This window comes from Ovis canadensis, chromosome 11, assembly GCF_042477335.2.
Source record: "Ovis canadensis isolate MfBH-ARS-UI-01 breed Bighorn chromosome 11, ARS-UI_OviCan_v2, whole genome shotgun sequence".
NCBI lineage: Eukaryota > Metazoa > Chordata > Mammalia > Artiodactyla > Bovidae > Ovis > Ovis canadensis.
In genome coordinates, this window is record NC_091255.1 from 20,705,090 (window position 1) to 20,724,512 (window position 19,423).

At 41.0% G+C, this 19,423-nt stretch overlaps 1 protein-coding gene across 2 annotated transcripts in view; it reads right to left on the reverse strand.

Moving 5' to 3' along the window:
• Positions 1–19,423, reverse strand: part of PPM1D (protein phosphatase, Mg2+/Mn2+ dependent 1D) — a 59,918-nt gene that overhangs the window by 5,672 nt on the left and 34,823 nt on the right. For both annotated transcript variants that reach the window (XM_069602723.1, XM_069602724.1), the window contains exons 4-5: positions 7,902–8,092; positions 355–597 (exon numbers count right to left, since the gene is read on the reverse strand). In XM_069602723.1, the coding sequence (XP_069458824.1) occupies positions 355–597; positions 7,902–8,092 (434 nt within the window). The remainder of the gene's footprint in view (positions 1–354; positions 598–7,901; positions 8,093–19,423) is intronic.

Here is a 19,423-nt window from a genome sequence, read left to right on the forward strand (position 1 = left end):
TAGCTTCCAGGGTTATGAGGTTCAAATGAAATACTACATATGAAAGTCCATCACAAGCTTTTAATTTAAATCTTACAAACGTGCATAATATTAGAAAGGAATCAGTATGTTCCAAATATTAACAGTCGTCAGGGGCCTCATCTAGCCACTGTCTATCAGGTGCTCTACGGAGATCCAGCATGCACTTTAGTACCTCTGGGTGCTAAATAAGAAGCACTAACTAAGAGGTACTGATAAGAAGTTACGTAACAAAATCCAAAATCCTATTTTATAAAGAATCTGAAAACTGTTTTCATGTAATACTAATCAGAGAAATTCCATCTATTACAACTTAAATACTAGAGAACCGTATACCTTGACTGGTGGTGTGGAACACGGAGAAGGAGTCATCACACAGGTTTCTTGACTGTTATAGGAAGGGCTATCAGTCAGGTTCAGATAGAGCTCATCGTCACTGGTGAAATTTCCCTGACTGTCCACTCCCGGAGAGATGCAGATTACTATGGCACTAGTGTTATCTGCTCGAAGCATTCGCTGCCTCCAGCGGCCTAGCGCTCGATTCACAAGCATTTTGGCACAAGATTGTCCATGCTCACCCTGTATTTAAAACAACAAAAAAAGAGGATAACTCAGACTCCATTACCACTATGGTTGTATCAAATTAATACAGATTAATAATGTTCAACAAGGCCTACATAAATAATTAAAATTTCAAACCTTACCCACAATCCCAATAACTATGTTAAGACAGGATTGCTCTAAATTAAAAAACAAATCACTAAAACAAAGCCTTATCCCGTGGTTAGATTTCACCTGTATTTTTATCTTTTGGGGAGCAAGAAACTTGGTCTTCACTGTAACCTTACTTAAAAAAAGTTATACAGAAATTATCTAAAAGGGGGAAGTAAACATCAAGATATTACAGATAAACAACTATAGGCCAATAAAAATTAATTTTAAGAAGTATTACAATAAATAATTCACAAATGAAATAATCATACATGAAAAAAAAAATATACACACACACAGCAAAGGACCAATTTCCTCCTAAAATAAGAGATTCTGCAAATCAAAGACAACCCCAACATAAAAAAAGTGAAAGGACATGAACAAACTTCAGAGACAAACACAAATGGTTCTTAGCTATATATATATATCTGTATCTATACACTGCTGCTGTTCAGTTGCTCAGACATGTCCAACCCTGTGCGACCCCATGGACTGCAGCACACCAAGCTTTCATGTCCTTCACTGTCTCCTGGAGTTTGCTCAAACTCACGTCCATTGAGTTGATGATGCCAACCAACTACCTCATCTTCTGTCAGTCCCTTGTCTTCTTGCCCTCAATCTTTCGCAGCATCGGGGTCTTTTCCAATGAGCCGGCTCTTTGCATCAGGTAGCCGAGAACTTCAGCTTCAGCATCAAAGTCCTTCCAGTGAATACTGAGCATTGACTTCTTTAGGATTGACTGGTTTGATCTCCTTGCTGTCCAAGGGACTCTCTAGAGTCTTCTCCAGCACCACAGCTGGAAAACATTTATTCTTTGGCACTCAGTCTTCTTCATGGTCCAACACTCACATCCATACGTGACTATTGAAAACCCATAGCTTTGATTGTATGAACCTTTCTTGTCAAAGTGATGTCTCTGCTTTTTAATACACTGTCTAGGTTTGTCATAACTTTTCTTCCAAGGAGCAAGTAACTTAATTTCATGGCTGCAGTCACAGTCTGCAGTGATTTTGGAGCCCAAGAAAATAAAATCTGTCACTGTTTCCAGTTTTTCCCCATTTATTTGTCAGAAAGCGGTACAACCAGATGCCACGATCTCAGTATCTTGAATGCTGAGTTTTAAGCCACCTTTTCCTCTCCTCTTTTCACCTTCACCATGAAGCTCTTTAGTTCCTCTTCACTTTCTACCATTAGGGTGAAAGCATATCTGAGGTTATTGGTATTTCTCCTGGCAATCTTAATTCCAGCTTGTGATTCATCCAGTCCAGCATTTCACATGATGTACTCTGCATATAAGTTAAATAAGCAGGGTGACAATATACAGCCTTGATGTACTCCATTTCCCAATTTTGAACCAGTCTGTTGTTCCATGTCCATTTCTAACTACTGCTTCTTGACCTGCATACAGGTTTCTCAGGAGGTAGGTGAAGTTGTCTGGTATTCCTATCTCTCTAGGAATTTTCCACTATTTGTTGTGATCCACCCAGTCAAAGGCTTATACATACATACATACATAAATGGTTAATGTCACTTATATGAAGAAAAAAGCAATACAAGTCATTATAGTATAGAGATCAAATATATACCAACAGTATGCCATCAAATTTTGAAAACTCAGCAGTGGCCACAGGACTGGAAAAGGTCAGTTTTCATTCCAATCCCTAAAAAAGGCAATGCCAAAGAATGCTCAAACTACCGCACAACTGCCCTCATCTCATATGCTAGTAAAGTAATGCTCAAAATTCTCCAAGCCAGGCTTCAGCAATACGTGAACCGTGAACTTCCTGATGTTCAAGCTGGTTTTAGAAAAGGCAGAGGAACCAGAGATCAAATTGCGAACATCTGCTGGATCATCGAAAAAGTAAGAGAGTTCCAGACTATGCCAAAGCCTTTGACTGTGTGGATCACAATAAACTGTGGAAAATTCTGAGAGATGGGCATACCAGACCACCTGACCTGCCTCTTGAGAAACCTATTTGCAGGTCAGGAAGCAACAGTTAGAACTGGACATGGAACAACAGACTGGTTCCAAATAGGAAAAGGAGTACGTCAAGGCTGTATATTGTCACCCTGCTTATTTAACTTATATGCAGAGTACATCATGAGAAACGCTGGGCTGGAGGAAGCACAAGCTGGAATCAAGATTGCCGGGAGAAATATCAATAACCTCAGATATGCAGATGACACCACCCTTATGGCAGAAAGTGAAGAAGAACTAAAGAGTCTCTTGATGAAAGTGAAAGAGGAGAGTGAAAAAGTTGGCTTAAAGCTCAACATTCAGAAAACGAAGATCATGGCATCGGGTCCCATCACTTCATGGCAGATAGATGGGAAACAGTGGAAACAGCGGATGACTTTATTTGTCTGGGCTTCAAAATCACTGCAGATGGTGACTGCAGCCATGAAATTATAAGACGCTTACTCCTTGGAAGGAAAGTTAAGACCAATTTAGACAGCATATTAAAAAGCAGAGACGTTACTTTGCCAACAAAGGTCCATCTAGTCAAGGCTATGGTTTATTCCAGTGGTCATGTATGGATGTGAGAGTTGGACTATAAAGAAAGCTGAATGCTGAAGAATTGATGCTTTTGAACTGTGATGTTGGACAAGACTCTTGAGAGTCCTTTGGACTGCAAGGAGATCCAACCAGTCCATTCTGAAGGAGATCAGTCCTGGGTGTTCATTGGAAGCACTGATGCTAAAGCTGAAACTCCAATACTTTGGCCACCTGATGCGAAGAGCTGACTCATTTGAAAAGACCCTGATGCTGGCAAAGATTGAGAGTAGAAGAAGAGGACGACAGAGGATGAGATGGTTGGATGGCATCACTGACTCGATGGACATGGGTTTGGGTGGACTCTGGGAATTGGTGATGGACAGGGAGGCCTGGCGTGCTGCATTTCACAGGGTCGCAAATAGACACGACTGAGCAACTGAACTGAACTGACTGAACTGATATACCAAAAGAAACAGTGAAAAAGGAAAAAAACAAAGTAAACAATTTCGTTATACAAATAAATGTGGCTTAGAATATGACTAGTAGCATTATGTTGTTGTTTAGTTGCTAAATTGTGTCCAACTCTTTGCAACCGCATGGATGGTAGCCCGCCAGGCTCCTCTGCCCCATGGGATTTCCCAGGCAAGAATACTGGAGTGGACTGCTATTTCTCCTCCAGGGGATCTTCCTGACCCAGTGATCAAACCCCGCATCTCCTGCATTGGCAGGTGCATTGTCTACCACTGAGCCACCAGGGAAGCCCCCAAAGCATCATACAATGGATTTATAACTGTTAAGTTTCAAAGAACAGAAAAGAAAAAGGATGTGCTCCAGGAAAGAGTTTCATGTTTTAAAAGTACCTCTAGAAACAGCTGAATAATGAAAATGAGTAGAAATGTTTGAAAAAGAAATGTGCCACGAACTATAAGCTGAAAATAATTTTTACTTAATGTGATAAATAGATTGTGTTGCAAGATTAAATAGTAACATGCTGTAATATATAGTATATAATAATATATAATGTACTACAGTACTATACATACTTTATTAAAATATATATAATACATATGTCATTTAACTGTCAGTTCTACCCCTAAAGTTTATATAGTCAAACTGAATAAAGAACTGGGTTTTTTTTTATTCTCTCCTTGGGAAACAGGTAATCATTTTTATTTGGGGTTGTCTGATCTTGGTCATATTACAGTATTCAATACATTAATGATGGCAAACTGCAAAAACTCATCTCAGCTGCTTTAGTATTAAGCCATCCTTGCATCCCTATGAAAAGCATCACGTGTAATGGTGTTTTAAAACATTGCTTGCCCCCCTTCTAATATGAAAAATACGTACGTCAATTGATGAAAGGCAGCATTAATGTGTAACTCATCAATCTATCACATCCCCAGTGTGCGCGCATGCTGCTCCACTCGCCAAACACCAGTGCCCTGAGAACTCGCTGAGGGGCTCTCCCTCTCACCTCTGTGTGCCTGTTTCACTCCCAGCAACGCTCCACAGAAAGGAAATCTGTATCAGCCATTTCTACTAAGTTACTTGCATTCTCCCTCAGCTCACTGATTCTGCTGACTTCAAAGTCGCTCAGTCATATCTGACTCTTTGCAACCCCAAGGACTATACAGTCCATGGAATTCTCTAGGTTAGAATACTGGAGTGGGTAGCCTTTCTGTTCTCCAGGAGATCTTCCCAACCCAGGGATCAAACCCAGGTCTCCCACATTGCAGGCGGATTCTTTACCAGTTGAGCCACCAGGGAAGCCCCTGTCCACTTGGGCCACTCCGTAATACCGTGTCCTTTTCTTCCACCACACTGTCTCACTAGGTGAATCACAAATTGCTGTGGCTTTACTTTACTCCTGTTAACACTGAAATTAGCATTTCCAGGCATTGCCTTTCAGTAACTGCCTACTGAAAATATCGATCTAGATGAACCAAAGGCCCCTCCTATTCGACATGCCTACATATCATCCCTCCTCACAAAATGGTGTGTTTCTTCTTCATAACAGCTTCCAGCCATCACTAAGAAATTTGCGCGTCATACTCTGCCTTCTTAAAACCCAAGTTCTGTCAGTCCTATCACTTAATGTATTTCTTTTATGCTTGTGTGTGTGTAGCAGATATAGTCTTTTTGTTTTTCCATTGCTGCCTTAGATCAAGCTTGCAAAAATTTTCATTTGGAACGTAACAGCAGCCTCCGTAGAAGAAGCCTAATAAACTCATTAAGAAAAATCAAATCAAAGACACTGGCAGTAAAAATCAACACGTAAAGAGAAATGAAGACAGATCTTATAAATATGACTCTATTCATCGAAATTCACTTTCTCGTGGGGATTCTTCACTAATCACTGCTGACACTCATTCTCTTTCATTGCCAACTTTGCTGGTTTAATTTTATTAAGGGGTCAAATGGTTTTCCTGCACATCCTAATAAATACAATCTTCACATCCATTGTCATCTACCCTCTATTTTATATTCCACTCTGTAATGAGGACGCTTTCTAAAATGCTTTTCAATGCTCTCCACTACCTGGTTACAAAGACCTAACTTCATAACAGACCACTCAAAACCTTTTTGCCTCTTGTTTTCCAATCACATCAAGTTACTCGTGAAACTTGAATGTACTGTAGTCTTGTCTCTTCGACTTTACACATTCTACTCCTTTGTCTGGAAAGCTTCACTCTCCTCCCTTGATTTCTTAACCTGGCAAATTCAACTCCACCTTTAAGACTTGCTCAAATACGAGTCTCACCCATGAAACTTCCTTATGCAATCTTCAAGTTTCCTATCCTCTCTCTCTCTGTCCTCAACACCTGTTCTAAATATTGTTCTATAGACGCTCTTTCAATACTCATTTAGGTGTTTATGAATAGGTTCCTCCAGCCCAATAAAACTGGCTTATGGCCTCATTATGCCACTGAAATGTTTCTTTTTCTCTCATCATTAAAGAATTATAAATCCAGAGACTTCCCTGGTAGTTCCAGTGGTTAAGAATCTGCCCTCCAATGCAAGGAACTGGGTTCAATCCCTGGTCAGGGAACTAAGATCCCACAAGACACGGGACAGCTAAGCCCATGCATCATGACTACTGAGCCTGCATGGCACAACTAGAGAGCCAGCATGCTGCAACTAAAATGCGACACAGCCAGAAAAGAAAAAGAATTATAAATCCAACAGACATGGGAATTCTCTGGTAGTTCAGTGGCCAGGACTGCATGCTGTCACTATCAAGGGTCCAGGTTCCCTGGCCAGGGAACTAAGATCCTGCAAGCGAGCACAGCCAAACAAAACAATATTTATTTTATTTAAGCTTTCTTTTACATCTAACATCACCGACCAAATGCATCATGCTGGACCCGAGTGTGTAGAACTGAATTAGTGGTGAAGAATCTGCCTGCCAATGCAGGAGATGCCAGAGATGCAGCTTCAATCCCTGGGGCAGGAAGATCCCCTGGAGTAGGAAACGGCAACCCACTCCAGGATACTTGCCTGGGAAATTCCACAAGAGGCTCCTGGCAGGTTACAGTCCGTGGGTTCGCAAAGAGTTGGACATGACTGAGCATGCACGCATGCACCTGCCATTAAAACAACTCCCAGTCAAATGGCACTGACAGCTATCTACACGTCCTAGTTGCAATGATATGGCAAACGCTGAGCAAGGGCCATAGTCTATTCACCTCTGCATCCTACGTACCTAGTGCCTAACACGGCAGCTGAGGGAATACATGCAGGCAATTTAACACAAGTTCTTTTATGCTGTCTCCTTATCTAGCTTCACTGATCCTCTCATGTTAGGAAAAGATCATCTTTTCCAAGGAGCCACTGACTCCAGTTACTTCCATGTGCTTTGGACCTTCATCTCTTATTTCTCTTACTCTGTCAACCTTTCTTGGAAAGACTTTAAAACTGTTTTCAAGATCCTGTCTTTTCCTAACAATGGCAATTCCCTTGTCTTGCTGAACACTCACTACATCTATTTCCTAGGCTCACAAAGTATTCTTTCGTCATCACTCCAACCTGCCAGCTAATGTTCCAATCACTTCAACTGAAACTCTGCATCCTTGAAGATCACTAATACTAGAAGATTCTAACTGTAAAACCCAATACCCTGTTTTCATCCATCTGCCTCTACTTCTTTGTAGAATTTGACATTGCTGGCTACTGCTCCAAAAACATTCTCTTTCCTTGCTTTCAATAACATCACACTTTCCCAAATCTTCCTTTGTCATTGCTCAGAATGAAGAGATCAATTTTCAAGCAAGCCATGAAGGAAAGAAAAGAGTTTTCTCACTGATGGCTGTTTCCAAGGTTTATAGGTATATAAAGTATAGGTATAGGTAACAGCAGTACAGGTAACAGAGTTACCACATGACCCAGCAATTCCATTCCCAGGTCGATGTGAGAGAACCAAGAACATGTCCACACAGAAACTTGTCCACAAATGTTAATGGCAGCGGCATTCAAAATAGCCAAAAAGTGGAAACTGTTCAAGGATCGATTATTCCCCTAATGAGCTGCAGAAATCTATACTTTACTTTCTTCTCCAGCCAGGGCAAATGCAAAGACCTACTCCACAGGTACACGCTTAGTTCACATTCAAGACTCCTGACGAAAGCACCAGAACAATGCGTAGGTGATCATATTGAATTGAGTTACTTCTCACCATCAAGTATTTTTTCTCCTCTTGGTCCTGGCACATTGAGATGGCATCTTGAGGTGGGATCATATTCCAAAGTCCATCACTTCCCAAGATAATATACTTGTGCTTCTGGGGGTCAAGAGTGTGGACGCTTGTGTCTGGTTCAGGTGACACCACAAACTCGCCACTGAAGAAATCATAGCTCCACAAATCACCTGGGGAGCAGGAGGCAGAAAAAGCCAGAAGCATTATTTCCAAGAGAGTAGTATCCTATCAACAGATTAAAGAAGAAAATTTACATGTTCATCTCAAAAGATGCAGAATAGCATTTGATAACATTCGAAATCCATTCATGATTTTAAAAACGAAAAATCCTTAGCAAACCAGAAATTTTTAAAGTTAACTCTCTTATTAACCTGATAAAAGCATGTCTTCTATCAACACTTTTCTTCCAGTTCTATACGAAGGACCCTTCTCAACACAGTAAGAAAATTAAAAAATATCATTTACATGTATTAGAAAGGAGAAAATAAAACTATCATTACTTGCAGATAAGTTTATTTCTACATAGGAAATCAAAAAGAAATTAGATAAATTATCAGAACAGGAACACTTAGCAAGGTTGCTAAATACTCAATAAATAAAAGTCAGCAGCATCTCTATATAACAGCAAGAAACAGAAAATAGACACAGAGAAATAAATTCTAATCAAAGATAGGAAGATCATGAAGATGTTAAGTCTTCCAAAAATAATGTCAGTGTAATTCCGACTAAAATCCCAAAAGGATTCTTGTAGAATTTGACGAACTGACTCAAAAATGTATAGGAAGGACTACTGTGCAGCACGGGAGCTCTGCTCACTATTCTGTAATGACCTATACGGGAAAAGGGCCCAAAAAGAGTGGCCAGAGGTGCCAATGTACGTATCGCGGATTCATTTTGCTGTATCGCAGACACTAACATGACATTGCAAATCAACCATATTTCAATTAAAAATTGTTAAATACATAGAAAAGTAGGGAAAAAAATAAAATGTATAGGGAAGAGCAAATGGCCAAGATTAACTAAGATAACTGTGAAGAAAAGATAAAATGGGGGGAACTTGCTCTCTAAGTAGGAGTTCTAGTGGCTAACCGAAAACCTGTTAATCCCCTAGGCCAATAAAATTTGATGTAACCCCCTACATCAAGTCGGTAAGGATGAGTGCCAGTCACTTGGAAGAAAATTGCAGAGATAAAAATGAGCATTTTTATGCTTTTAACCTATCTTTGGACGCTAAAAAGTTTTAACCAGTCTTTGGAGATCAATAGTTCACCCTTTCAGTGAACCAGTAAAATAAGATTCTTACATAGTTATCCTCTCCTTGATTAGCTCCACATAAAACAACGCCTAAAACTTCTGCCTTTCAGAACGACTGGATGAACACCTCAGAATGTTCAACATAAAAAAACTTTTAGTTGAATCAGCTCATCAACAAGATCAATAAAACAGAAATAGAAAGAAAATTTATAGAAACCATCCATCCTTTTGTGATACACAAGATAACTAAGTAGGACAATATAAACTCTTTGCTCCCTGAAACAGGAAGGAAGGGACAAAGAGAGGAAAACAAATTTCTGCCTCTTTTGTTTGTTGTGATAGTCTTTGGGGAAAGACCTTAAATTAAGAGCAAGAAGTTTTCAGACAAGAGGATAAGTTGCGTTTGCCGCTGCTAAGCAGGTCTGACTTTTGCTAAATAAGACGAAGTTCTCTGTCCTCTCATTATTCAAACTTCACCATACTTTCCCATCAGAAATACTAGCCATTTCAACTATGCTCAGAGCAGAAGGAAAGAATAGCTCGAAGCAATTACTCTAATATAAAATAGCAACTCACTGCTAAACCAGCCTCTTGAAAGGGGCAATTCATTCTTCAGAGTAACAAAAGAGAACACATATGACCACTAAAAGCTAGTTATAATCCAGGCCAGCTCACAAAGAAACATTCATCTCTTTATACCAGTAAAAGAAAAATCCCTCGCTGAAACTATAAAAATGAACATGGATGGAAAAACAGTTAAGATAAATATTAAAGTAGCAATTACAGGGTTTATACGTGATGTTAAAAGCCTTCAAAAGTAGTTTTTCCCCCAATATTTGGAATTAATATTGCCATTCCAAGCAAGAACTTAGATTTACATACAGCAGAATCCCTAATATGTCTAAAATTAAAATCTACGTTAAAAAAAAAGAAATTCCAACTTTCAATCTAATGCAAACTATATGACCTTGAAGAAGGGTCACAATTTCTCATATGTAAACTAACAATAATATCTTTATAAATTGGAAAATATTTTTAAATAAGTTATTTCACATAACACAAAAACCAAAAGATACAAAAATCTCTGTTCTGACTCATGTGCTTTCTGGTTTTCCACTGAGGGAGTAACTGTTGTCCTCATGTATTCTTCTAGAGATGTCTATATATATATATTTATATATATACATACAAGTATATATGTATACTCCTTCTACAAAATCATTCTCTCAAGCTTGCAACTCCCAAATCACTAGTCCCCAATATGCTGTTCATCTCTTTTCTTTCCCACTAAACCTCAACACATTTCCAGAAGAAACATACATTTCTTTTAACTTAAATTTCTAAAACTGTTTCTTTTATTAATTTTTTTGTTTTTGGCGATACCATGCAGCATGAGAAAAGGGCTTCCCTGGTGGCTCAGCTGGTGAAGAATCTGCCTGCCAAAGCAGGAGACATGGGTTTGATCCCTGGGTCAAGAAGATCCCCTGGAGAAGGAAATGGCAATCCACTCCAGTATTCTTGCCTGCGAAATCCCAGGCACAGAGGAGCCTGGCATCACCAAAGAGCGACTAGACAACAACTTGGCATGTGGGATCTCAGTTTCCTCACCAGGGATCAAACCTGTGGCCCCTACAATGGAACCAAGAAGTCCTAATCACTGGGTCACCAGGGAAGTCCCAAACTCTGGGTTTTGAATAGGACTACATATCAATAACCTCAGACACGCAGATGATACCACCCTTATGGCAGAAAGTGAAGAACTAAAGAGCCTCTTGATGAAAGTGAAAGAAAGTGAAAAGTGAAAGTGAAGTCGCTCAGTCGTGTCCGACTCTTTGCGACCCATGGACTCTTGCGACCAAGCTCCTCTGTCCATGGGATTCTCCAGGCAAGAATACTGGAGTGGGTTACTTGGCCTGAAGCTCAACGTTCAGAAAACTAAGATCATGGCATCTGGTCCCATCATTTCATGGCAAATAGATGGGGAAACAGTGGAAACAGTGACTGACTTTATTTTTCTGGGCTCCAAAATCACTGCAGATGATGACTGCAGCCATGAAATCAAAAGACGCTTACTCCTTGGAAGGAAAGTTATGACCAACCTAGACAGCATATTCAAAAGCAGAGACATTATTTTGCTAACAAAGGTCCATCTAGTCAAGGCTATGGTTTTTCCAGTGGTCATGTATGGATGCAAGAGTTGGACTATAAAGAAAGCTGAGCACTGAAGAAATGAACTCTTTTGAACTGTGGTATTGGGAGAAGACTCTTGAGAATTCCTTGGACTGCAAGGAGATCCAACCAGTCCATCCTAAAAGAGATCAGTCCTGGGTGTTCACTGGAAGGACTGATGTTGAAGCTGAAACTCCAATACTTTGGCCATCTAATGCAAAGAGCTGACTCATCTGAAAAGACCCTGGTGCTGGGAAAGACTGAGGGCAGGAGGAGAAGGGGGCGACAGAGGATGAGATGGTTGAATGGCATGACCGACTCAATGGACATGAGTTTGGGTGGACTCCGGAAGTTGGTGATGGACAGGGAGGCCTGGTGTGCTGCAGTTCATGGGGTCCCAAAGAGTCGGACACGACTGAGCAACTGAACTGAACAACAAACCTATAGATCAATTCGGATAGAAGTGTCATCTTAACAATATTGTATTTCTCAACCTGACAATATGGTGTATTTCTTCTTTAATCTGAGCATAAGGATATTTCTTCTATGGAACCACAGTCAGAAAATGTCATGCTGATCCAGAATTGTGTAATCTTCAATTTAAAAATCTTCAAATTTTTCCAATCATCTCAATAATGCCTCTCTTTTTTGGCCACACTGCGTGTCCTGCCTGACCAAGGATCAACCCCTGGTCCCCTCAGTAAAAGTGCTGAGTCCTAACCACTGGATCACCAGGGAATTTTGCAATAATTCTTTTTTTTTTTTTTAAGAAACATTTATGGCTGTGTTGGGTCTCTGTCGCTGCTTTCTCTAGTTGCAGCAAGCAGGGCCTTCTCACTGCAGTGGCTTCTCATGTTGCAGAACATGGGCTCCAGGGCTCTCGGGCCTCAGTGGCTGCAGCATGGGACCTCAGCAGTTGTGGTACGCAGGCTTAGTCGCTCCCCGGCATGTGGGATCTTCCCAGACCGGGGATTGAGCCTGTCCCATGCATTGGCAGGCAGATTCTGAACTACGGGACCACCAGGAAAGTCCAACAACCCTTTTTTTTTAATGTCCAGGATCCACTCAAGAATTATTCATTGCATTTAGTTGGCATATTTTTAGTTGTTTTTAACCCAGAACAACTCTCTAGGTTTTGTGATTTTTGTCATTCATGACACTGATAGACGACTGTCAAGTCTCCAAGCCAGTTGTTCTGCAGAATGATCCTTGATTTAGGGTTTTGCTTTCTGTTTGCTTCTTTGTGTTCTGCAAGATATAAAGGCTTGTGTTCAGGTTAAATTTGGTTTTGGCCAGAATGCCACATCTTTCTCAGCTAGGAGGTACACTGTCAGTCTGTGCCATTGGCAATGCCGAGTTTGATCATTCAGTTAAACTGCTGTCCACCAGCACTGTCAAGGTATCCCCAAGTAATCTGAAGGGTGATGGTTTGAGACTGTGAAATATCCTGTTCCTTACCAAAAAATGCCAGGTTTTAGCATCCATTAATGATTCTTGCACAAATCACATGTTATTGTAATGGTTGTAAACTGAAGACAGAACACTAACCTTTACTAGTTGTCTTTCCCCACCTATGTATTTTTGGCCGCACTGGGTCGTTGCTGCACTCAAGCTTTCTCTAGCTGTGGCCTCTAGTTGCAGTGCCCGGGCTTCTCATTGTGGTGGCTTCTCTTGCTGTGGAGCAGAGCCTCTAGAGCCTGGGCTCAGGAGTCGTGGCACACAGGCTTAGATGCTCCGCAACATGCTGAATCTTCCTGGACCAGGGATTGAACCTGTGTCCCCTGCACTGGCAGGTGGATTCTTAACCACGGGACCACCAGGCAAGCCCCTAATTATCTTGTGTAAAGAAAAGCTTTCCATTCTTCTACTTCTTTATAATCTTTTTGTTTCAGTATGGACTTAGGGAGTCTCCTGCACTTCAGGTAGACTCTTTACACTGAGCCACCAGAGAAGTCTTCTACATGGCTTTCAGTTCGGGTCAGTCGTTCAGTCGTGTCTGACTCTTTGCGACCCCATGGACTGCAGCACGCCAGGCTTCCCTGTCCATCATCAACTCCTGAAGCTTACTCAAACGCATGTCCATCGAGTCGGTGATGCCATCCAACCATCGCATCCTCTGTCTCCCCCTTCTCCTCCTGCCTTCAATCTTTTCCAGCATCAGGGTCTTTTCCAATGAGTCAGCTCGTCACAGCAGGTGGCCAAAGTATTGGAGTTTCAGCTTTATCATCAGTCCTTCCAATGAATATTCAGGACTGATTTCCTTTAGGATGGACTGGTTGGATCTCCTTGAAGTCCAAGGGTCCTTCAAGAGTCTTCTCCAACTCCACTTCTGCGCTCAGCTTTCTTTATAGTCCAACTCTCACATCCATACATGACTACTAGAAAAACCATAGCTTTGACTAGACAGACTTTTGTTGGCAAAGTAATGTCTCTGCTTTTTAATACGCTGCCTAGGTTGGTCATAGCTTTTTTTCCAAGGAGCAAGCATGTTTTAATTTTATGGCTGCAGTGACCATCTGCAGTGATTTTAGAGCCCCCCAAAATAAAGTCTCTCACTGTTTCCATTATTTCCCATGGCTTTACCTGAGACCAAATGAGTAGGAATCAGAATTGAGCTAAGTGTTTTTATCATTGGTCTAGGGTTTGTACACCATTAGATGGGCACAGAATGTTCTTCCTCTACATACTGAAGGGAGGGATACATCATGGCAGATGCTGCTGGTTGCCTGTTCAATGGCCATTTCCCTTTTGCTCTCACTAGGGACACTGGAATGATACCAGATGAGAACAAGGCCTTTCTTCTGGGGTTCAGTGTGTTCTCTGCTCACTCCTGAGACACACTGTGGCCAGCAGGGTGCAGGACACCTAGTAGCCCTTATCCCTAGGGAATTTCAGCATCACCTCCTCACACTCACGCCTTGAGTGGCTTCCCACGAAGAGGTTCTCAGCAACTTTTGTCTCACCTAATCCATCCTCAAAACTCAACCAAAATCATCTCTTTAAAACACAGATTTAAGGCAGATGGTGGTGGTGGTTGCACAACAATTTAAATGTACTTAGGTCCGTCTAGTCAAGGCTATAGTTTTTCCAGTGGTCATGTATGGATGCAAGAGTTGGACGGTGAAGAAAGCTGAGCGCTGAAGAATTGATGCTTTTGAACTGTGGTGCTGGAGAAGACTCTTGAGAGTCCCTTGGACTGAAAGGAGATCCAACCAGTCCATTCTAAAGGAGATCAGCCCTGGGTGTTCTTTGGAAGGAATGATGCTAAAGCTGAAACTCCAGTACTTTGGGCACCTCATGCGAAGAGTTGACTCACTGGAAAAAACTCTAATGCTGGGAGGGATTGAGGGAAGGAGGAAAAGGGGACAACAGAGGATGAGATGGCTGGATGGCATCACTGACTCGATGGACGTGAGTTTGAGTGAACTCTGGAAGTTCGTGATGGACAGGGAGGCCTGGCGTGCTGCAATTCATGGGGTCCCAAAGAGTCGGACACGACTGAGCAACTGAACTGAACTGAATATACTCCAACTGAACTGAATTCTTAAAATGATTAAAATGGTAGATTTTGTTATAGGTCTTTTGCCATAATTCACACACACACACACACACACACACACACACACACACACCCTAGTTGCTTCCCTAATTCTGCAACAGTTTACTCTTACGTAACTCCTAACCACAGCCTAGGAAAATGCAGTCTTTTCTCACTTGATCAACGCCTCTTACTCTCATACCTATCTATGTTCCACACACCCTACTCAGAGCCCCTTATGTCCGCCAGGCCTCCTCCTATCACAGAGCTGTTCACAAATGCAGTTCTTATGCCAAGAACACATTTCCTTCCCCTATTAGCTTTTGTAATTCTTCAAAGCTCAGTTCAAACATCACTTCAGTGGCTCTCCAGTTAGGTAAAATACTCCTATTTAAAGTTCTCTTTAACAGACATACAAATACTTAAGAGTTGTCATTTCTTACTTCTTTTTGTGATCACTTGATGAACGCCTCTCCCCTTCTCTAAACCATAAGCTTCCTTGAGGGCAAAGACCTGTGTTTGGCACTATCGTTTTTCAGTCGCTAAGTCAGGTCTGACTCTTTGCAACCCCACGGACTGCAGCACACCAGGCTCCCCTGTCCTTCACAATCTTCTAGAGTTTTCTCAAACTCACGTCCATTGAGTCGGTGACGCTATCCAACCATCTCATCCTCTGTTGCCCCCTTCTACTCCTGTCCTCAGTCTTTCCCAGCATCAGGGTGTCTGCACTCAAATATCTGTACAATGAATCAATGATTTATAAGACTCACATGCAATTTCATCAGGGAGACACTAGGAGGCACCTTTGCTACATCTGCCCTCAAGTAATTTTGATCATCAACAGTACAAATTTTGATAAGCAAACTTCTCTCCCAAAAAGCTAGAAGAAAAATGACTATTAACCATAAGAATGGTGCTAAATACTGTAATTTAATTTTACTACGGGCCAGTAAGAATTACCACGCAACAAGTTAAACTTTAACAAAGCATTTCTTTTAGCTTAAATATTCAGATCTAAAGGATATTATCTTTTTAATGCTGTACACCTCAAACTTAATATATAGTACTATATGTCAGTTAAATCTCAATGAAGGTATTTGAGGTGAAAATATGGGATAGAAAAATAAAATCAAGAGAAAAATCAGAACTGATGTTTTTCATTACTGAAACAATATCACCTCTCCCATACGTCTTTTTATACGAAAAGATCCATTTATCTCCATACATTTGTTTACAAAATTATGTTAATGAAGTTGCCACAGGACATTACTGTAACAATTGTATTTTATCTCCTACATGGTGTTTTGCACTGGTTGAGTGGATCTTTCCCATAAACTGTGATTATTTCTTCCCTTTTTAAAACAACAGTAGCAAACCCTCTCCTGGGTTTTGACTCCAGCTAGAGCCCCATCTCTCCTTCCCAAATTCCTAGGAAGAGTGTCTAAAACTTGTTATATCAAAATTTCCTCTTCTTGCTCTTTCTTGAACCAACCCCAGTCACAACTGTGGTCTCACTATCCAACCAAAAGCCACTTTGTCAAGGTCACCAATGACTTTCACATCACCTCTCAGATCTTTGCTTTACCTGAGCTTTCAACACTATTTAAATACATTTTTTTTTAATTGAGGTGTAACTGACATATATAAGGAAATACTCACCTTCTTGAAATGCTTTATTCTCTTAGTTTTTAGGACACCCTCCCGAACTATCTTCTATTTCACTTGTGGCTCTTTCTGTCTTGTCTTACCCCGTTCCTCCATTCATGCCCCTACCTCTTAACAGTGAGAGTATCTCAGGGCTCAGTCACTGGACCTTTCCATTTCTTCCCCTCCCCTTTTCTACCTACACTCAATCCCTTGATTCAGCCACAAACTGATGTCTTTAGCCTAGCTCTCACTAGCTGATTCTCATAACCAGAAGCCAAATGGATATCACTGCTTCAATATCTGATAAGCATCTTGAATGTAACTTGTCTGAAACTGAACTCCTGACCGGCCCCTACTAATGCGCTCTGGCCCCTACTAATGCGCTCTGGTCTTTGCTCCATCAGTTAATGGCAACTCTTCCTTTCAAGTTCCTCAGTTTAAAAAAAAAATTATGAAAAGGACACTGAGGATTGTTGCTCCTTCTGCCTGAATCCTCATGCCCCAGTCACCCCCAGGCCCTCACCTCTGCACTCCAGCATCATCTCTTCACACCTCCTCTGACCATTCCATTTAAAATTATGACTCCCGCCTCCCACAATGTTTCCTGCTTTATTTTTCATGCCAGCACTTTTCACTGCATACCACAATATATATTCTACTTATTTATTTTAGTTTATCATGTTTGCCCCTACTATAAAGTACGATCCATGGGTCAAGAAATCTTCACCTGTTTCATTCACTGCCAAATCCTCAAAACCTAGAGCAGTACGTGTAACATAGCAGGCATTTAATAAATACTTGGTGAATGAATAAACAATCATGAAGAAGCGGGGACTCTGTGCAGTTTTAGAATATTTGCACATACTGATACTTCTTAAGAAGTAGAGCTTAATCCCCCTCCACTTAAGGGCAGACTGAGTGACTCACTGCTAACCAAAAAAAAATATATATATATGGAGGAGGTGATGAGATGTCACTTATTTATGATACTAGATCATAAAAGCACATCGAGGCTGCTTCCCTGTTCTCTCTCAGATCACTCACTCCAAGAAGGCGGCTCTACTCGCTCCACGGCATGAAGACACAGCAAACAGCCCTACAGAGAAGCCCACTGGGCAAGGTACGGAAGCCTCCTGGCAACAGCCATGTGAGTAGGTCATCCTAGAGTGAATGCCCCACCCTACTCAAGCTTTCGGAACAAAGTCATACTTGACAGTTTGACTGCAACCACCCAAGAGACCCTTCAGCCAAAACCACCTAGTTAAGCCATTCCCAAGTTCCTAAGCCACAGAAACCATGGGAGATGATAAATGTTTTGAACTGTTAGGTTTGGGAATATTCTGTTAAGACAGCAATATTCTTAATACAGTGAGATTTTAATAGCCTGGTATAATCACTTGGGGGGAGAAACTTGGCATAACATAATAATGCTAAAGATATACATATCTTTATACATCTTGGACTGTGCTTTCCAAGTGATATGCCGTGGATGGTCTAAGTGTGACCGTGGGTCAACAGGGTAGGTCCTGAGTGGCTAGAACCTCTAGGTCAGTTGCCCCCAGCCTTGAGTAGCCTTCCCTCTTTATTCTAAAATATTATCTTATTATTTGTGTGTCATGGTACTTTAAAAGTTGGTGAGTAATGTAATGTAACCCAGCAATTCCATTTCTAGTTATGTGCCTTAAATAAATCTCATAGATGTACACAAGGAGGTATTTATTGCAGCATTTTTGGTAATAGCAAATGTGTGCATATAACCTAAATGTCCACCAATCAGGGCACAGAGGGAAAAACTATAGGTTCATATTGGAACTAAATGTACAGCAGTTAATGCATGAACTAGAATCATACAAAAACATGGATAAATCTAAAAATAATGCACGGTGAAAAAACAGCTAGTTGGAAAAGCTATTTTAAATACAATGGAAAGCTAACCAAGGATCAACTATTTTAACATTATCATGCACTCTCAGAATTGTAAGAAACCCAGTTTTATATTCTCTAGCTTCCGAGCCAACGTAGACATCTCTGTCAACCACCCAAGCACTTTTAGTGAAGGAAAGGCTCACTACAGTTCACAAAATAATGTTATTATTTTTTATCATCTGTAATAATTCTGTTTTACTGAGCTAAAATATGGTTCTCTCTTTCATAGTTCATCACACCTTTTTTCTGAGAATTTTCACCTGTTGCTCTTTTTTGCATGCTCAGTTTTTTGAAACATTCAGTACTTGGAAGCTCCCCGCCCCCTACACCCTTGGCTGAGCCACACAGCTTATGGGATGTCAGTTCCCCAACCAGGGACTGAACCCAGGCCATGGCAGTGAAAGCCCAGAATCCTAACCGCTAGGCCACCAGGAAGCTCTCAACACCTTTTTAAAATCAGGTTAATTTCTCTTCTAGATGACAAAACTTCACAAATACTAACCCAGCTATAGGTGTCCTCAGTATTTTGATTCCAGGTTATACTCTGCCCAATTATCCTGTTTAAGTTTAGGAGAGTGGCAGCAGCATCCAGTGGAAAGAGTGGGGAAAATGTTTATTTATGGCTGCGTCAGGTCTTATTCACACTTGCAGGCTTAGTTGCCCTACAGCATGAGGGATTTGTTCCCTGACCAGAGATTGAACCTGTGTCCCCTGAAATGAAAGGCAGATTCTCAATCACAGGACCACTAGGGAAGGTCCAAACTTATACTTGTAAGTTGAACAAAGCTGTACGCAAAATCCCACCTACACAGACTTGGTCAACTGACTAATCTGGAAAGGCAGTTTCTTAACTGATTAGTAGGACAGTCTACTGTATTACTGCATTCTAAGACTATACTAATTTATTATGGCTAAACTACACCTAGGGGTTTCCCAGGTGGCTCAGTGGTAAAGAATCCTCCGGCCA